The sequence below is a fragment of the Oryctolagus cuniculus genome, chromosome 21 (assembly GCF_051225735.1).
Source record: "Oryctolagus cuniculus isolate XC-2025 breed Fujian yellow rabbit chromosome 21, ASM5122573v1, whole genome shotgun sequence".
In the NCBI taxonomy this organism is placed as follows: Eukaryota; Metazoa; Chordata; class Mammalia; order Lagomorpha; family Leporidae; genus Oryctolagus; species Oryctolagus cuniculus.
In genome coordinates, this window is record NC_142887.1 from 9851704 (window position 1) to 9869899 (window position 18196).

General features: G+C 50.3%; 1 protein-coding gene across 6 annotated transcripts; it reads right to left on the reverse strand.

Moving 5' to 3' along the window:
- Positions 1-2870: 2870 nt before the first annotated feature.
- On the reverse strand, positions 2871-18134 carry GTF2H3 (general transcription factor IIH subunit 3). Of its 6 annotated transcripts, none has more exons than XM_002723335.6 (13): positions 18059-18134; positions 16519-16598; positions 13557-13663; positions 11722-11888; positions 9579-9641; positions 8381-8410; positions 7806-7834; positions 6899-6973; positions 5450-5503; positions 4459-4527; positions 3966-4101; positions 3835-3871; positions 2871-3749 (listed from the first exon to the last, which is right to left on the reverse strand). In XM_002723335.6, the coding sequence occupies exons 1-13, from the start codon at positions 18069-18071 to the stop codon at positions 3680-3682; spliced, it is 930 nt and encodes a 309-aa protein (XP_002723381.1). In that variant the 5' UTR covers positions 18072-18134; the 3' UTR covers positions 2871-3679. The 6 variants fall into 6 exon arrangements, with proteins under 6 accessions (XP_002723381.1, XP_089179133.1, XP_089179136.1 ...); XM_089323007.1 differs by having other exon boundaries at positions 6824-6973; XM_089323010.1 differs by lacking the exon at positions 11722-11888.
- Positions 18135-18196: the final 62 nt, after the last annotated feature.

Genomic DNA, 18196 nt, shown 5'->3' on the forward strand with positions numbered 1-18196 from the left:
GGAAGCCTTCCTGAGTAAGCCCGGCCTGTATCCCTCCTCCCACACATTTCACAGAGAGGCTCCCGTAAGTCGCTGCGTTTGAGCAGGACAGTGTGTGACAGCTGGACACGGTCGAGTCTATTTATCCTCATGGGAACCAGAAGTCCAGCCTAGCAGGAGACCGGTTTGGACCTGGTAATCCAGGGCTGTGGAGTGGCGCGGCCTGCTGACCAGCAAGGCAGAATGCATGCATGAACCAAGATGGGAGCATCTCTCTCTCTCTCTCTCTCTGACATTCAAATAAGTTAAAAAGACAAAAACAATAAGAGAATATGGAAGAAAATCTGGGAGGGGAGAGTTTCAATTCTATTATAAAACAGAGGTGTGGGGCTGGTGCTGTGGCATAGTGGGTAAACTGCTAGCATCCCACATGGGCGCCAGTTTGAGTCCTGGCTGCTCCACTTCCAATCCAGCTCCCTGCTATGGCCTGGGAAAGCAGAAGATGGCTGAAGTCCTTGGGCCCCTGCTCCTACATGGGAGACGGGGAGGCAGCTCCTGGCTCCGGGTCGACACAGTTCTGGCCGTTGCAGCCATCTGGGGAGTGAACCATCAGATGGAAGACCTCTCTCTCTGCCTCTGCCTCTCTGTAACTCTGCCTTTCAAACAAACAGATCTTAAAAAAAAAAAAAAAAAAAAAAAAAAAAAAGGCGGCGCCGCAGCTCACTAGGCTAATCCTCCGCCTGCAGCACCGGCACCCCGGGTTCTAGTCCCAGTTGGATGCCAGTTCTGTCCTGGTTAGTCCTCTTCCAGTCCAGCTCTCTGCTGTGGCCCGGGAAGGCAGTGGAGGATGGCCCAAGTGCTTTGGCCTTGCACCTGCATGGGAGACCGGGAGGAAGCACCTGGCTCCTGGCTTCGGATCAGCACAGTGCACCAGCGGTCACTTGGGGGGTGAACCAACAGAAAAAAGGAAGATCTTTCTCTCTGTCTCTCACTGTCTAACTCTGCCTGTCCAAAAAAAACACGCACAGCAGGTAAAGCTGCTGCTTGCAACACCAGCATTCCATAAGGGCGCGGAGTCAAGTCCTGGCTACTCCACTTCTGATCCAGTTCCTGAGTAATGCTCCTGCGAAAGCAGTGGCACACGGCCCACATACTCTGGCCCCTGCACCCACGTGGGAGACCCAGATCCCAGATGAAGCTCCTGGCTCCTGGCTTCAGCTCAGTCCAGCCCCAGCCATTACAGCCTTTTGGTGAGTAAATCAGCAGATGGATGTTCACTTGCTCACTTTCTGTCTCTCCCTGTCTCTCTCTAACCCTGCCTTCAAAATAAACAAATCTTTAAAAAAGGAAAAAAGAAAAGTGCATATTTTTTATTTATTTTTTTTTAATTTTTTTTGACAGGCAGAGTGGACAGTGAGAGAGAGACAGAGAGAAAGGTCTTCCTTTGCCATTGGTTCACCCTCCAATGGCCGCCGTGGCCAGCGCGCTGCGGCCAGCCCACCACACTGATCTGATGGCAGGAGCCAGGTGCTTCTCCTGGTCTCCCATGGGGTGCAGGGCCCAAGCACTTGGGCCATCCTCCACTGCATTCGCTGGCCACAGCAGAGAGCTGGCCTGGAAGAGAGGCAACCGGGACAGAATCCGGTGCCCCGACATGGACTAGAACCTGGTGTGCCATCGCCGCAAGGCGGAGGATTAGCCTAGTGAGCCACAGCGCCGGCCCTAGAAAAGTGCGTATTTTAAAAAGAGTTGAATGGGCATGAGATAAACAATGAGTAAGAGGAAATAATTCAACCAAATATGAAAACTTAAATTATTATATAAAATACTTCATAAACACAACAGTTAAAAACAAAACTTGGGGGCCGGAGCTGAGCCTAGCAGTGAAGACGTGTGTTCAGGCACCTGCATCCCACACCAGAGGCCTGCATTGGACTCCTGGCTCCGGCTTCTGGTTACTGCGGTCCCTGGCAGGCGGCGGTGAAAGCTCAGGTAGTCGGGTTCCTGCACCAGTGTGGGAGATCCGCATTGAGTTCCCAGCCCCAGCTATCACGGGCATTTGGGAAGTAAACTAGTGGGTGAGAGCTCTGTCTCTCAAATAAAGAAAATTATTTTTTAAATTTATCGTGTTAAAAACAAAAACAAAACAAAAAAACGGAGCCAGATTGTGGTGCAGGGGTTGGGCCTCCGCTGCAATGCTGGCATCCCAGTTCGAGTCCCGGCTGTTCCACCTTCAACCCAACTTCCTGCTAATGCGCCTGGGAAAGCAATGGAAGAAGGCCCAAGTCTTTGGGCGCCTGCACCCGCGTGGGAAACCTGGATGGACCTCTTCATCTGGGAAGCGAACCAGCGCATGGAAGATCTCTTTCTCTGTCTCTCCCTCTCTCTCTGAAACTCTGCCTTTCAAATAAGTCAGTCTTAAAAAAAAAAAAAAATTAAGCAAGTATATAAAACATTTTAAATGAAAAACAACCAAAGCCTTACTGGTTTGTTGAAATTATTCACCTGTTAGACATGCAATGATTTATTTCCTAGACATCTAACAGTGATTCTTTCTCTTAGTGTATGAAATATTATAAATTATTTTTAAAGATGGACTCTAGCTCAAGGATTAACAAACACTTGCAAAATGATCACCAAAATCCTTGTATTTGTTAACAAGACTGCAACTCTAGAATACAAAATCTACCTCAAAATATCTTACCAAACCCCAGTTACTGAAGTGGTATAAAGAGAAAACTTAAATCTTATTTACATATAAAAGTTTTGTAAACAAACGGGTTTTTGTCATCATACTTCTCATAACAAACCAAAAGCATCCACTATTCCTTAAAATCCTCCTAAACTACATTGGAACTTAAAAGAACTTCTAATAAATCCAGGGAAAATTATTAAGTAGTAAAATAAATTTTTATTGTTGAAATTACAAGGAACATTTAACTTATAAAAGTCTTCAGTATTCAGGTAAAGGCTTCTAGAGAGCATTCTCCAACAGGACTGTGTGGTTTCTCCACTAGAGGACAGAATTCCACCTGGGGACACACTATGTTTCCCAACAAACTCCCTCAGAACCCACGCGTCAGCTTTTATGAACAAACTCTGCACACAACTGTTTTTGAAGGAAAATTTGCCACCAGGCCTCCATGCCTGTTCCCCTTTGCCACCCAAAATCAGAGTTTCTGCTTATTCCGTGACAGGCTGCGGGCCTGCTTGGACCACGGACACCAGACTCTGGATAAACATCTGCTGGATCTACCCTGAACCTCAGCCAGGACACCTGCGGAAGCTAACTGCTGTCTCCAGAGAGAGACGTCCTATCCTGATGGATGCAGTCACTCTAGCAATGGCCCCTTGTCCCAAAACTGTGTTCAGCCTTCACCCACTGTCCATGTCCCAGGAAGGCCTTCCGTGTGGGTCACGGGTCCTGAAGCCCCCGTCGGAATGGGCTGTCACAAATGACCAGCCATTAAAACATGTCACCAGTTGAGCTTTCCTCCACCCTTGTGAGCAGAGCTGGGGATGGACTGCAGAGTAATTCCCTCCAGCAAACGAGTCCCCGGAAGCACAGGCTGCGAGGGCCACTGCAAATCCTCCCTGTAAGAAACTCCGACGTTAAGGATGACCCAGCTGTGTTTTTATCAGAGTCTCCCCAGCAAAGGCTCTGCCAACGTCTCTGACTGCTGAAGACGGGAGAACGTTGTCACGCAGACACCTTCAGTTTCTTTTTCTTGGCCTTCAGCATGGGAGGCAGAGAGATCTTAAAGGCTGTCCTGCAATGACACGGAGGGGAAACCACGAGTTAATGCTCTAAGTCGCGGAAGGGTGAGCCACCCACACCGCTTCAAAGACACTCACTCGCACGTGGTGCAGATAGGGCTGAAGCTGCAGAATACTGCAAATCAAAGCCAAGAGCAGACGGTTAAATCAGAGTCTGAGAGACTTTCTGCCCCCAACCCCAACAGGGACAAGTCGGTACAGGAACTTACTTGACAGACACACAGAACAGACGTAGCCGATTTCAATGAGGTTTCGATGACAGAAGCAAGCAGCCCTGTAGTCCACGTGAACTGGGGGTGGCAGGATTAACTGCGATCTCTGATCTTGATCGGGAAGAAAAACCCACTGTAAGGGAGAAAGGCAAGGAACTTTTATTTAAAACATGGGAAAAAGCAAATGAAGTCAGACCATAGATGACCACAAACACTAAGGAAATGCTGACTCGGGGTTTCCTTGGCGTCTACTGAGAAGCGCGTACGGAGCTCCTACCCGTAGGGGCACAGAGCGCAGCACGCACAGGACACTGTGCACACAGCAGAGCGCCCAGACTACCTTCCCCCTCGCGCCGCAGCTCTGAATCTCCAAGGCCACCCAGCTTTTCCTTCCCGCCAGGTGCTAATCTTGGAGGTATCAGCGGGGTTGTTCCCACGGCTGCCCCACCAGGGACTCTGCTTGGGGACCGGCTCGCTGCTGCTTCCTCACCAGCAGGTACTGCAGGAGGGACGGCATCTGAGGCACCTTCAGGTACAGTCCCCCAGTGATGTCACAAGCCTGCAAGACACGGAAAGGGCCCTGCACACCAGCACACACCCAGCTTCCCGGGGAAGGGAGCCTCTCCACCAACTTCTCCAGCCCACAGAGAGGACGTGTTCCCGGAGGGCGTGAGGGCCAGAACCTCAGGCCACTTCCTGGGACGTGCAAACATCCAAGGAGGACGTTACATCCAGTGAAAACACCAGGCACAGAAAGCTGGGAACTGCATGCTTCACTCAGGGGGGTAAGCCGAGGAGTGCGACCCCAGGCTAGAGGGTAGAACAGTGACCGCTCGGGGGGAGTGGAGGGAATGGGGAGAGTGGAAAGCAGGTACCAAAAATACAGACAGACGGGCGCTAACGAACACTACGTAGGCTGAAATGTGCGACCAAGAAGCACACTCAAGCCCTCTGATTTCTCACCCTGAAATGTATGTGCCAGCGCCAGGTACAGGAAGGGTGAGTAGGTTTAAGCGGCACAGTGAACACCGCGTTCCTACCATCAGGCATAGAAACAGGACGACGCCAGACCTTTGCCTCTCCCTTCCCCCACCCCCACAGGAACCTTCAATGGGTTTTCTAGTTTTTTGCTTTTAACTGGTCTTTTAGGAAATAATATTACTGAAGGCCAAAAAACATTTATCAAGAGACTATGATAATCTCTACAGCCCTATTTCGGGTTTTTTTTCTTTCTGGTTAAAGTAAAATTCAATTCCAAACTTGTGATTAAAAACCACATATAATAGAACAGAAACACAATGCAAGTCATATTGAGTGTGTAATTTATAATTTCTAGTAGCCACATTTAAAAAGGTGAATCAAAAAGGTGAAATTAATGACATATTTTATTTAACTCAATATATCCAATCTATATTAATATTTGCTCAACATAAAAATTGATTTTCCTAACTACAAATAACAAGCATTCTCTTAAAACATACCTGTTGGAGGAGTCCTGAATCGGTGTCTAAAACACAGGCATCAATCAAAATATTCTGAAAGGAATATTTTGAAAATATTAAAGGAACAACCCCAGTAATAATTACTTTGAGCCTACATGTGTGACTATTCTTTGGTGTTTTTTTAAGTATGAAGTTTTAAATCTTCTTTTTTTTAAGATTTATTTTATTTGAAAGACAGAGTCAGAGAGAGAGGTAGAAACAGAGAGAGAGAGAGAGACATCTTCCATCATCTGGTCCACTCCCCAAATGGCGGCAATGGCTGGGGCTGGGCCAGGCTGAAGCCAGGAGCCAGGAGCTCCTTTCGGGTCTCCCACATGGGTACAGGGGCCCAAGGACCCGGACCATCCTCTACTGCTTTTCCAGGCCATCAGCAGAGAGCTGGATCGAAAGTGGAGCAGCTGGGACCCAAAATGGTGCCCATATGAGATGTGGGAGCTACAGGCCAGGGCTTTAACCTGCTGCACCACAGCACCAACCCCTTAATTTTTTTGGTTTTTGTTTTTTTTTTTTTTAAGATTCATTTATTTATTTGAAATGCAGAGTCAGAGAGAGAGAGAGGGAGTGAGGGAGAGACAGAGATCTTCCATCTTATAGCTTATTCCCAAAAATGGCCTCAATGGCTAGGGCTGGGCCAGGCCAAAGCCAGGAACCAGGAGCTCCTTCCAGGTCTTCCACATGGGTGCAGAGGTCCAATCACTTGGGCCATGTTCCACTGCTTTCCCAGGTAAATTAGCAGGGAGCTGGATTGGAAGTGGAGCAGCTGGGATTTGAAGAGGCGCCCATATGGGATGCTGGCACAGCCTAACCCGGTACGCCATGACACCAGCCCTGTGCCAGACTGCTCTTAGAACAGGTCACTTAGTGTGTGTGACTGCAGGCAGATACTTCATCTGCATCTGGGAGCTAAAGCACCCCGGTGTGGCTGGGCTGTGGTCACAGCCAGTGGGTGGTAAGGCTGTCACCCACTCCCTGTCCCCAAAACCAACACTTTTCAAAACATCAGGCTGCCCCTCCAAGATTGGGGGTGTTGTGTGTGACTACAGAAGCACTTTTTGTTCTTTTTAAAAAATATCAAAAAAGAAAATGTATGCGTCATAATTCATAAGAATACTTTAGTCACTTGTGGACCAAAAATATCGCACCTTTACACACCTTTAGTAGAGAAACTGAGGCAAGGTTTATGCAGCAAACCACCAAACCAGGGGTCCTGCGGCAGACGGGGCACTGAATACCATGAAACTGTGCCAGCTGTGCTCAGCAGGCACTGTTCTGGGGCCAACTGGTTTCTCAAGGGTCTCAGGGCCGAAGTAGAAAGACGAAGAGGCAGAATAGTAAGACTAGTTAGTCACAGACCTCTCCCAGTATCAATCGGGAAATGATACTGACGCCTTCGTCATGACAGACACGCAGCAGAAGGCTCTCACGCACCTGCTTCTGTGCTGCGAAGATGACATTCATGAAGTTCATATACTGCAGCGCGCTGTCTTCCGCGGCCTTAATCACCTACGAGCACAGCCACATCAACACCTCACAAGCACATGCTGCTCTCGCGCGCAAACCCCACAGCGAGCTGCAAGCCACACCAATGTTGTTTTCAACCTGTCTGCCTACTTACCACGATTAAAAACCTGAAGTGCAAAGGCAACGTTTCCTCTAACCCCGGCACCCAGAGGAAACCCTTGTGAAGAGTTTGATGAGCACCCGTCAGAGCACTGCAGGGGGCATGGACAGACACATACGCACAGGTGCAATGGGCTGGCACTCTGCCTAGTGTCCTGCAACCTGCTGTTACAGGTCAAAATACAGGGGGGACCATTTTGACGCCTACGAATTAGAACACACAGCACACTTCTGGCTACCTTTATGGATTTCCACGACTGCACCAGTTATCTACAGAGGACTTTTAAGCAGTTTCCAGTTCTACTTTGAACCCTTCTCTGATGGCAGCCTCACACAGCCTTTGCATGGCTTCCAGACTGCCTCCTAAAGATCATCACTGACTGCTACAGGGTATGCACACTGGGTGTTGACCCAGGTTACCCACTGCCCTGCAGAAAACCCAAACCAGGGTACCCTCCCATTGGCAGTGCGAGAACAACCAGTCCTCAATATTACCATCAACTCTGGGGACCACCAGGGTTTTCAATCAGGCTAAACAACAAGCAAACGCTGAAAACCCCATTATTTGACATTTTCTACTTACTAGTAAAGCTAGTCTAGCTATCTTTCAAATAAATAAAATAAATCTTTTAAAAAAAGCTCTTTTTCCCATCATGCTTTCCAACTGTCTGTAACTGTCTATCCAGTTGTAGAGCATTGACTTTTTTAATCTTACCAATATTCTCGATTTCATCTCCTGATTATCTATGAAGAGAGAAAAACAAATTACAGTTTAAGTGAATAACTTACCATTATTAACTGAACAACTTAAAGTACTAGACACGTATATTTCTTTTTTTTTTTTTTTAAATGTATTCTTTTTTTTTTCTTTTTTTTTTTTTTTTTTTTTTTTGACAGGCAGAGTGGACAGTGAGAGAGAGAGACAGAGAGAAAGGTCTTCCTTTGCCGTTGGTTCAACCTCCAATGGCCGCCACGGCCGGCGCGCTGCGGCCGGCGCACCGCGCTGATCCGATGGCAGGAGCCAGGAGCTTTTCCTGGTCTCCCATGGGGTGCAGGGCCCAAGCACCTGGGCCATCCTCCACTGCACTCCCGGGCCACAGCAGAGAGCTGGCCTGGAAGAGGGGCAACCGGGACAGAATCCGGCGCCCCGACCGGGACTAGAACCCGGTGTGCCAGCGCCGCTAGGCGGAGGATTAGCCTAGTGAGCCGCGGCGCCGGCTAGACACGTATATTTCTAACCAATGTTGAAACACTGCCCCGAACACACAGGAGTAAAACACAGGCTCCTACCTTTCACCTCCTTGTTCATTCTATGAATATCTACATTTCCTCGTATTAAGGAATACAGAAATACCGTTTTATTTCATAAATATTTAAACAGGGGAAATCCCCTCGAGTTCTAGTTAGGGAAGGCCAGCACCGCCCTGCTGAGAAAGGAGACTGCGTTCACTGTCAGACACACGAGTGCGCGCTCATCCCATCACAGCACGCTCCGTCGCAGACTAAAATTCCAACTCTGGCTTGTCCTACTGTCACCACCCAGTCCTAGACCAGGACACTGGGGCAGTCAAGTGTCCCAAAACAAATCTGAAAACCACACAGAGTTGACCAGGCAACTGGAATCAAAATCTGGGACAAATACATAAAAACTTAGAGCAAATCTCACAAAAAGATAAAATCAAAATGCTGAGAAAGGTGCTGCTGCCCTGAGCTAATCCCCCGCCTGTGGGAAAGCAGCCACTCATTTATGAAGCTTCACAGTCAGTCAGTGGCTTTTAAAATCAAACACAGCTCCCAGCTCAAGGAAGGTGAAAATCAAAAAAGCAGCAGTTTATCAAAAAAGAAAAGAAAGCATCCTGAAGCTTTTTTTTAAAAGACATTCTGCAAATCTTTCTCTTTGTTTTTTTCATTCTGTTACAGGAAGAAGGATGAATGGAGAAACTCATCATTTTTCTACTCTTCTATTTCAAGTTTTTAATGGCTTGTACTAAAAATATTTCAAAGGCAAGATAAACACACTTTTCATTATCTCCCATTTTAGAATGTCCATGACTCCCATTTAACATGGACACACAAGTTTCTAAAAAAATGTCCCAACCTGAAAATGCTAACCACACAGGGCCAGCCTTGTGGGGCGGTGGGTTAAGCCACCACGTGCAGCTCCAGTATCCTGTACCAGAGCACCGGTGCCAGTCCCAGCTGCTCCTCTTCCAGTCCAGCTCCCTGCTAATGCACCTGGGACAGCACCATAAGATGGCCCAAGTCCTTGGGCCCCTGCAACTCATGTGGGAGACTCATATGGAGTTCTAAGCTCCTGGCTGTGGCCTGGCTCATCCCTGGCCACTGTGGCCATTTGGGGAGGAAACCAGTGGATGGAAGATCTCTCTCTCTATTGCTCTACCTTTCAAATCAAATAAACAATTTTTATTTTTAAACAATACATTGATTACATAAGACACCTCTTGAAGAATTTAAGCACCAAGGATACAGCAAAGGGCTTTGGCCAGGGATCCTGCCAGCAGAGTTTCTGTATGCTGACCCTTTATGTCACCTACAAACAAAACAACAACAACAAAAAACATTAAAAACGGGATTTTTAAACAGTCTTGACCTAAAATCATTTTCAAACCAAAGCATTTTTTATGAATGTAATCAAATGATGACATGTTCAACCTGGGTTTAAAAACATACATAGCAATCTGTACTCAGTAATGCTTAAATAAGCAACTTTTGACCTTTTTTCAATTTAAAATGTCCTGGCATCTTTTCTAGAAGTAGGGGAAATAGAGAACTACTGTTTACTGGGCACGAAGCTTCAGTTTGGGAGGATGGACAATGCTGGAAGGTGGTGGTGATGCAGGCATAGTCACACCAGTGTGCTTGACACTATTGCACTGGGTACCGAAAAATGGCTAAAATGGCGATTTTTGTCATGCATATTTGATTACATTAAAAATGTTAGCCTGGGGCTGGCATTGTGGCGTGGCAGGTGAAGCTGCCACCTGTGACGCTGGCATCCCATTTGGGCCCAGGTTCATGCCCCAGCTGCTCCACTTCCGATCCAGCTGTTAATGTGCCTTGCGTCCATGTAGGGAGACAGGAGTCAGAAGGGCAGGTGGAGGAGGCTGTCACAGGGCTCTCCACCTGGAGGGCGCTGGGCTGTCACTATCTGCGGCATCGCAGTGTCTGCCAGGTCGAGGCCAGGGATGTTGCTAAGTAATGCGCAACGCACAGAAGAGCCTGCAGAGCAAAGAACCATCCAGCCCCAAACGTCAAAGTCATCTAAAGGACAATTAGGGTCAGGTTTGGGAGCTGCTCACAGCTGATTAGATGCCGAATGCAAGAAGAAAAGAGTCAAAGTTTACAGTTTCAAATTTGGAGAACTAGGTGGAAAGCATGTCAGAAATACAAACAGAAATGGTGGTGTCGCTGAAGCAGAAGACAATGAGACTAAAGTGCACTAAGGAGATGGGGCGAGGGAACACAACTGTGGCACTGCAGGTTACACTACCCTGGCAAAGCCAGCATCCCATATCAGAGTGCAGGTTCAAATCCTGGCTGCCCCAATTCCAATCCAGTTCCCTGCTAATGCGCCTGGGAAAGAAGCAGATGATGGCCCAAGCACTTGGGTCCCTGCCACCCATGTGGGAAGCCTGGACAAAGTTCCTGGCTACTGGCTTGGCCTGGCCCAGCCCTGGCTGTTGCAGGCATTTGGAGAGTGAATCAGAGTTTGGAAGATCTCCCTCTCTCTTTTTCCTTGTCACTGCGCTTCTTCAATAAATAAATAAATCTTTAAAAGAGAGAGAGGGTGAGACAAAGACTAGGAAGTATTCCTATACAAATGATAATTACAAGCAAAAGTGGTTGAGAAAACAGAGGGAAAAAGTCAGAAAATTATACACAAGATAGGCCAGTGTTGCCATGCAGCAGGTTAAACCACTGCCTGCAACTCCAACATCCAACATGGGAGCACCAGTTCAAGTCCCAGCTGCTCCACTTCGAATCCAGGTCCCTGCTAATGTGCCTGGGAAAGCAGCAGAAGATGCCCAAGTGTGTGGGCCCCTGCACCCACATGGGAGACCTAATGGAGTTCCAGGCTCCTGGCTTCAGCCTGGCTCAGCCCTGGCCAGTAAGGGCCATCTGAGGAGTGAACCAGCAGATGGAAAATCTCTCTATCTCTCTCTCTCCCTCTCTCTCTTCCCCCTCCCTCCATCACTCTGCCTTTCAAATAATTGAAAATTATTTTTTAAAAAATGTACAGAATTAAAAAAAAAAACAAAACACATTTTAAGGGACAAGACGAAGGACAAGTCAGTAACGGAGAGTGAGAAAGGAAGGTCCCAGAACGAGGGCAGAAGCAGGGCCAGAGGCCGTGCTCGGGAGCCGGAAGCCATCCGAGAGGCACAGGCTGTGCAGCAGCGCCCAGCGCAGAGGTGGAGCAAGGCCCGGGGAGGCTGGGTGACAACGGCCGAGAGCAGAGAGGGAGTGGGAGTGGTGTGTGCACACGACAGCATCACAGCCTCGAGACTCTGGACCAAGTCCTCAGGGACAAGTCCTCAACATCAACTCCATTTGCAAAATAGTATTGGTGGTAGAAATGATGATGATAAGAATAATAAAAAAACTGTTACTTTTTGTCATGAGGTCTCTAATCTCTTCCACAATCACTTCATTTGCTGCTGTTAGCAGTTCATATTTTCCGTCTTTACTTCCTGAGGGGTTAAATTCAGAAGATGGGTTGCCAGGGTCTCCAAAGAAGTCTCCAACTCTGCCATTCTTCCCAGGATATAAGAATCGGCTGAAACACAGCAGGAAACGCTACTCACACCAGGCCTTCCTGCCCCGTTGCCACTGCCGGTCAGATGAAATGCAGCAGGGGCAACAGGAATCACAGCCAGCCTCTGACCCACACGTTCCAATGCACAATGCAATCAAGCATCAGGAGTGGCTCTTGTTCAACATCTGCATCTGTACTGGACACGCACACACTGCTGTCACTGTTCTACAAACAGGGCGGGACAGCTAATTCACAGACTGGACACACACCACTGCTGTCTCTCTTCTATGAACAGGGCGGGACAGCTAATCCACAGACTGGACACACACACCACTGCTGTCTCTCTTCCATGAACAGGGCGGGACAGCTAATCCATAGACTGGACACACACACCACTGCTGTCTCTCTTCCATGAACAGGGCGGGACAGCTAACCCACAGACTGGACACACACACCACTGCTGTCTCTCTTCCATGAACAGGGCGGGACAGCTAATCCACAGACTGGACACACACACCACTGCTGTCTCTCTTCCATGAACAGGGCGGGACAGCTACTACAGGGCACTCACACTGGTTGGGGTGACACGTGACCTGGGGTGAGTTAACGTCTATGGGAGGATGTGCTTGGCTCTATGCAAATACTACGCCACTGAGATGAGGGACCTGGAACTGATGCCCCACAGGTACTAAGGAGTGACTGCACCAACCGTGGATTCACAATGTGCTAACACACACTGCTTTCTTTTTATTTTTTTAAGACTTATTTATTTATTTGAAAGGCAGAGATAAAGAGAGGGAGAGATATCCTCCACCTGCTGGTTCACTTCCCAAATGGCTGCAACGGCTGGACCTGGGCCAGGCCAAGGCCAAAGCCAGGAGCCAGGAGCTTCTTCTGGGTCTCCCACACGGGTGCAGGGTCCCAAGCACTTGGGCCATCTTCCACAGCTGTCCCAGGCACATTAGCAGGGAGCTGGATCAGAAATGGAGCAGCCGGGGCTCAAACCGCACTCACACGGGATGCCAGCACTGCGGGTGGAGGCTCAGCTCTCTACACAACGGCACCGGCCCCACACAGTTCATCTTTTACAAATGAATAACAGGTAAATCGGCAAGCACGTGGGCCGCCACAGCATGCTTCACAGTGACAACGGGGCAGGGTCACCAGGGCGATTCCCACATTCACCTCATCAGGCGACACCAAAACAGATTCACTCCCGCCAAATCCGAACAATGAGTCTACTGTCTATCCCTTTAAGAAAAACACCTGGGCTGGTGAGGAGCAGCGGATCAGCCATCCCACGTGGGCGCCGATTCGCACTCTGGCTGCTCCAGCTCCGACCCAGCTCCCTCCCGATGCACCTGGGAAGGCAGCAGCAGATGGCCAAGTGCTGCGGCCCTGCACCCACGTGGGAGACCCGGATGAAACTTGCTGGCCTCGGCCTGGCCCAGCCCTGGCTGTTGTGGCCATTCGGATGCTGAACCAGCAATGGAAGATCTCTCTCTCTCTCTCTCTGTAACTTTGCCTCCAAATAAAGAAAGAAGGGTTTCAGGGTCCACACAGATGGAAACGTGCTGACTCTTGAGCTGTGGCTGTCTTTCACCTCCACAGGAAACACTCTTGTGCAACCCAGAGGAAGAAGAGCATGCACCAGCCAGCACTGACAGGCAGACACGGCAGCAGCCATACCTCTCCTGGATGTGACTGGCGACCACGGCCAGTTTGTTGGAGCGATTCATGAACAAGTGGGAGTTCCCCAGCACCATCACGGCATCGATGCATTTGGATAGAGTAAACTGCCAAAAACCAAAGGCATGAGAATGAATCAGTATCCAGACTACCAGGTCCCGTCTCAAAACAATCACGACCACTTACACCACACACACTCATTCACCACTAGACTTCGCTCGCAAGCTCCCCCTGCAAAGCCACAAGCAGATACTGGACAACTGCAGTTTTCTGACCGTCCTTTAAACATGAAATCAATTCCACACCAGCACAAAAGCAACGTCTTAGGGAAAACAAACACGACACATCTTCTCTAACAAAATAACTAGCAAACTTTTGCTACATATGCAGTATTTAATACACAGTGATTAAATTGGAGATCTGTAAAAGTGTTAATTTGTTCACATTTACTAGCAGTGCAGGGTATTTTCATAATCCTAGAACAAGGCATGTCCTCTTAAAGGAGGCAACTCTGGGAGCGGGCGCTGTGGCTCAGCGGGTTAAGGAGCTGGTTGGGACGCCCACACCCACGTTGGAGTGTTGGTCAGAGCTCTGCTTCTGACGCAGCTTCCTCCTGCTGTGCACGATGGCCCCAGTACTGGTCCCTGCCATCCGTGTGGAAGGCCACACGGAGCTCCCAGCTCCTGGCTTCAGCCTGCCCAGTCCCAGCTTTTGCAGCCATTTGGGGAGTGAACAAGCAGAGGGAAAATGTCTCCCTGTGTCATTCTGCCTTTCAAATAATTTTATTTTTAAGATTTATTTATTTATTTGAAAATCAAGGTTACAGAGAGACGGTGAGAGACAGAGAGACAGAAAGAGGTCCTCCATCTGCTGGTTCACTTCCCAGATCGCACAACTGCTAGGACTGGGCCAGGCTGAAGCCAGGAGCCAGGAACTTCCTCCAAGTCTCCCACCCTGGCAGCAAGGGCCCATCTTCCACCACTTTCCCAGGCACATCAGCAGGGAGCTGGACCGGAAGTGGAGCAGCCGGAACATGAACCAGTGCTCATACTGGATGCTGACATGGCAGGCGGTGGCCTTACCTGCTGCGCCATATGCCGGCCCATCAAATAATTAATATTAAACACACACACACACATACACAAAATTAGCAGCATTTTTTGTAGACATAGACAAGCTTAACCTAAAATTTATATGGAAAGTCAAGAGAAGTAGAACAGTTAAAATTTTGAAAAGGAAAAATAAAGTGACAAGAATCTAGCAGACTTCCAAGAGGTACAACACCGGGGCTAGCACTGTGGTGTAGTGCATTAAGTCGCCAATTACAGCAACGGCATCCCATATGGACACCAGTTCGAGCCCCGACTGCTCCACTTCCAATCCAGCTCCTTCCTAATGTGCCTAGGAAAAGCGGCAGAAGATGGCCCAAGTCCCAGGACCCCTGCCACCCAAGTGGGAGACCCGGATGAAGCTCCTGGCTTTGGGCTGGCCCAGCTCCTGCCATTGTGGCCATGTGGGGAGTGAGCCAACAAATGGACAATCTCTCTGTTCGTCTCTCCCTCCCTCTCTGAAATTGACTTTCAAATAAATAAATAAGTCTTAAAAAAAAAAAAAAAAGAGGTACTACATAGGTATTGTACATTAGTCAGGATTGTGCAGTGTTGGTGCAGGGACAGACACAAATCAACAGAGCAGAGGCCCTAGACAAAAACCCACTGGGGTATGCACAACTGTTTTTTGACAAGGGTACATAAGTAACTCAATGGAAAAGGATAATCTTTTCAACAACAACAAAGAAAAAACAAAACCACAACCTAAATCTCAGCACATTAAGAAACTAACTCAAACTGATTCTAGCTTGAAATGTCAAACTTTTCAAATAAGTCATTGGCAAAAAAATCTTTACAATCTACGGCTATTTGAAGAATTCTTAAATTTAGCACCAAAAGCACAGTCCAGGTTTTCTCTTTTTTAAAATAATGTGGACTCTCATCAAAATTGATCTGTGACTTTCTTAAGTATAAAAGAAAAGCTAAACTTTGAGAGGAAAAATTCACAAACCATTTATACGATAAAGGACTTGTATCTAGGAATGCAAAGAAAGTTCAAGGGGCCTGCACAGTGGCACAGTAGGCTAAGCTGCCCCCTGCAGCTGGTTAGAGTTCCAGCTGTTCCACTTTCCACCCAGCTCCCTGCTAATGTACCTGGGAAGGTAGGGGAAGATGGCCCGAGCGCTTGGCCCTCCGCCACCCACGTAGGAGGCCCTCACAGAGTTCCAGCCTCTTGGCTTCAGCATGGCCCAGCCTTAGCCACTGCAGCCATTTGGGCCATCCTCCACCACCTTCCCAAGTGCATGAGCTGGGAGATGGGTTGGATGTGGAGCAGTGAGGCCTTAAAGCTGTGCTCCATTGCAGGCTGCCAGCACCGCAGGCACCAGCTCGGCTCACTGCAGGACAGCAGCACCCCGATGCTGCATGGACACACACGCGCTAAGGCAGAAGCGGCAAGGACACATGCGTTAAGGCAGAGTGGCATGGACACACACGAGTTAGCTAGGGCAGAGCGGTGTGGACACACACGAGTTAGCTAGGGCAGAGCCGTGTGGACACACACAAGTTAGCTAGGGCAGAGCGGTGTGTTCACACGCGAGTTAGCTAGGGCAGAGCGGTGTGGACACACGCGTGTTAGCTAGGGCAGAGTGGAGTGTTCACACGCGTGTTAGCTAGGGCAGAGCAGTGTGGACACACGCGAGTTAGCTAGGGCAGAGCGGTGTGGACACACGCGAGTTAGCTAGGGCAGAGCGGTGTGTTCACACGCGAGTTAGCTAGGGCAGAGCGGTGTGTTCACACGCGAGTTAGCTAGGGCAGAGCGGTGTGGACACACGCGTGTTAGCTAGGGCAGAGTGGAGTGTTCACACGCGTGTTAGCTAGGGCAGAGCTGCCCGAGGCCCTCCGGCTCTCACCTGAGACTCCTTCAGCGCCTGCTTTCCCCACCATATCGGGTTGGTATCCACTATGATGACCAGGAGATTCAGTTCATCTTCTGTCAACAGAGGTAAAATGAAAGACACCAGCGTCATGGAAGTGCGTCAGACCTCACACTCTAAATGCGTAAAACTTCAACCCGGAGCAGGCAGCATCACAGCCTTGAGGTGCCTGTCATCCCAACGTCCAGTGACTGGCAGGAGGCCCGGTCTTTGAGGACGCACTCGGCGGCCGTCCTCCAGGCACTGGAGCGTGAGCCCCGTGAGGGCGGGGGTCTTGTGTTTTGCTCACAGCTCATCCCCGGCTCCCACCACCCTGCCTGGCGCACATCTACCGAGTGAACCCGCAGACACCTGCCGGTCACAGAAGGCGGCGAGGGGCCAGCGGCGAGAACCCCTGCGCACAGAACTCCAGGCTCAGACGACTCAGGGAGGCGCAGGAGTGAGTCTGGGCCCAGGTCCCTCCAGTTAGCTAGCAGCAAGTGGCCAATTTTTAGGAGGCAAAAGCCAAAAAGGGAAAAGCATCCTCCACGCGCCTAAGGCCTCTGCGGTGAGAACAGCATCGGGCTGCCCTCCACAGGGACCCACGCGCGAGGGGCTGGCGCTTCCGGGCGCCCAGCGCACCCCGGCGCGGGGAGCCCAGGACGCTCGCGCAGGGGCACAGGCGGCCCGCACTCCGCGCCCCCGCAGCTTCATTCCTGCTGGCCTGTCTCCTCTCAGGACAGCCCCCACGCCGTCTTTGTCCGTCTGAACCCTCCGGACTTCTCCAGGCTGCAACCCAGTTCTTTCCTCCGGCAGGAAGCAGCGGCGCCCCATCGGAGGGGGTGGGAACGCCGGCCCGCTCTGCACCACGTCCCGGCACCGGCCATCCCACAATCCCACCCACGGCGACACCCGCGGCGAGCATGGACGCCTCCCTTCTCTCTTTCCCAACCCGTCACAGCCGCTGGGCCGCGGCGGCATCTCACAGCCGGGCCGACGGCGTCCGTCTGTCTCGGCGGTGCACCAAGCCACGTCTCGGGTCAGACGAGAGAACCTGCCCTAAGCCACAGGGCCCGCAGGCAGGGCCGGGCCGGGGCCCCCACTGCTCGCCTCCGCCGACCGATCTCTCCTCCCGGTCCTCCCCATCAGGCTGCGGGCTGCTTTAAAAATGACATTTTATCGCCGATCTTAGGGCGAGATAGTACGAGTTCTCCATCAGGCCCCGCCCACAACTCCCAATCCTCCCAGGAGGCTGCCATTCAAGCCTGTCCAGGACGCCCGAACCTACTCACCGCACAGTCCTGGGATACTGTCTTCGAAATCACTTTAACCGACTGGCCACCTGCCTGTCTCAACCGCTAGGCTGGCCCCTGCCTGTCAGGTTCTCTGCCGCCTTCTCCCGAGCCGAAAACGCCCGGCACTCAGGACGGAGTTACCCAGTGAATGCACACTCCGGTCTCTCCTTAACAGGTCCCACCCAGCCCCAAGGAGACACCATCTGGACCGAGCCCCCCAGCGAGCCCCTCCAGGCCCTTACCATCGGACACCATGGTCGCCCCGGCACCTCAGCGCAGAAGTAACGGCCGTTAGCCGAGTCCCAACGCCTGCGAGTCGCAACTTCCGGCGCCGCCGAGTGACGTCACGCGGTTTGGCCCGGGCCGCGCGCCGTACCCAG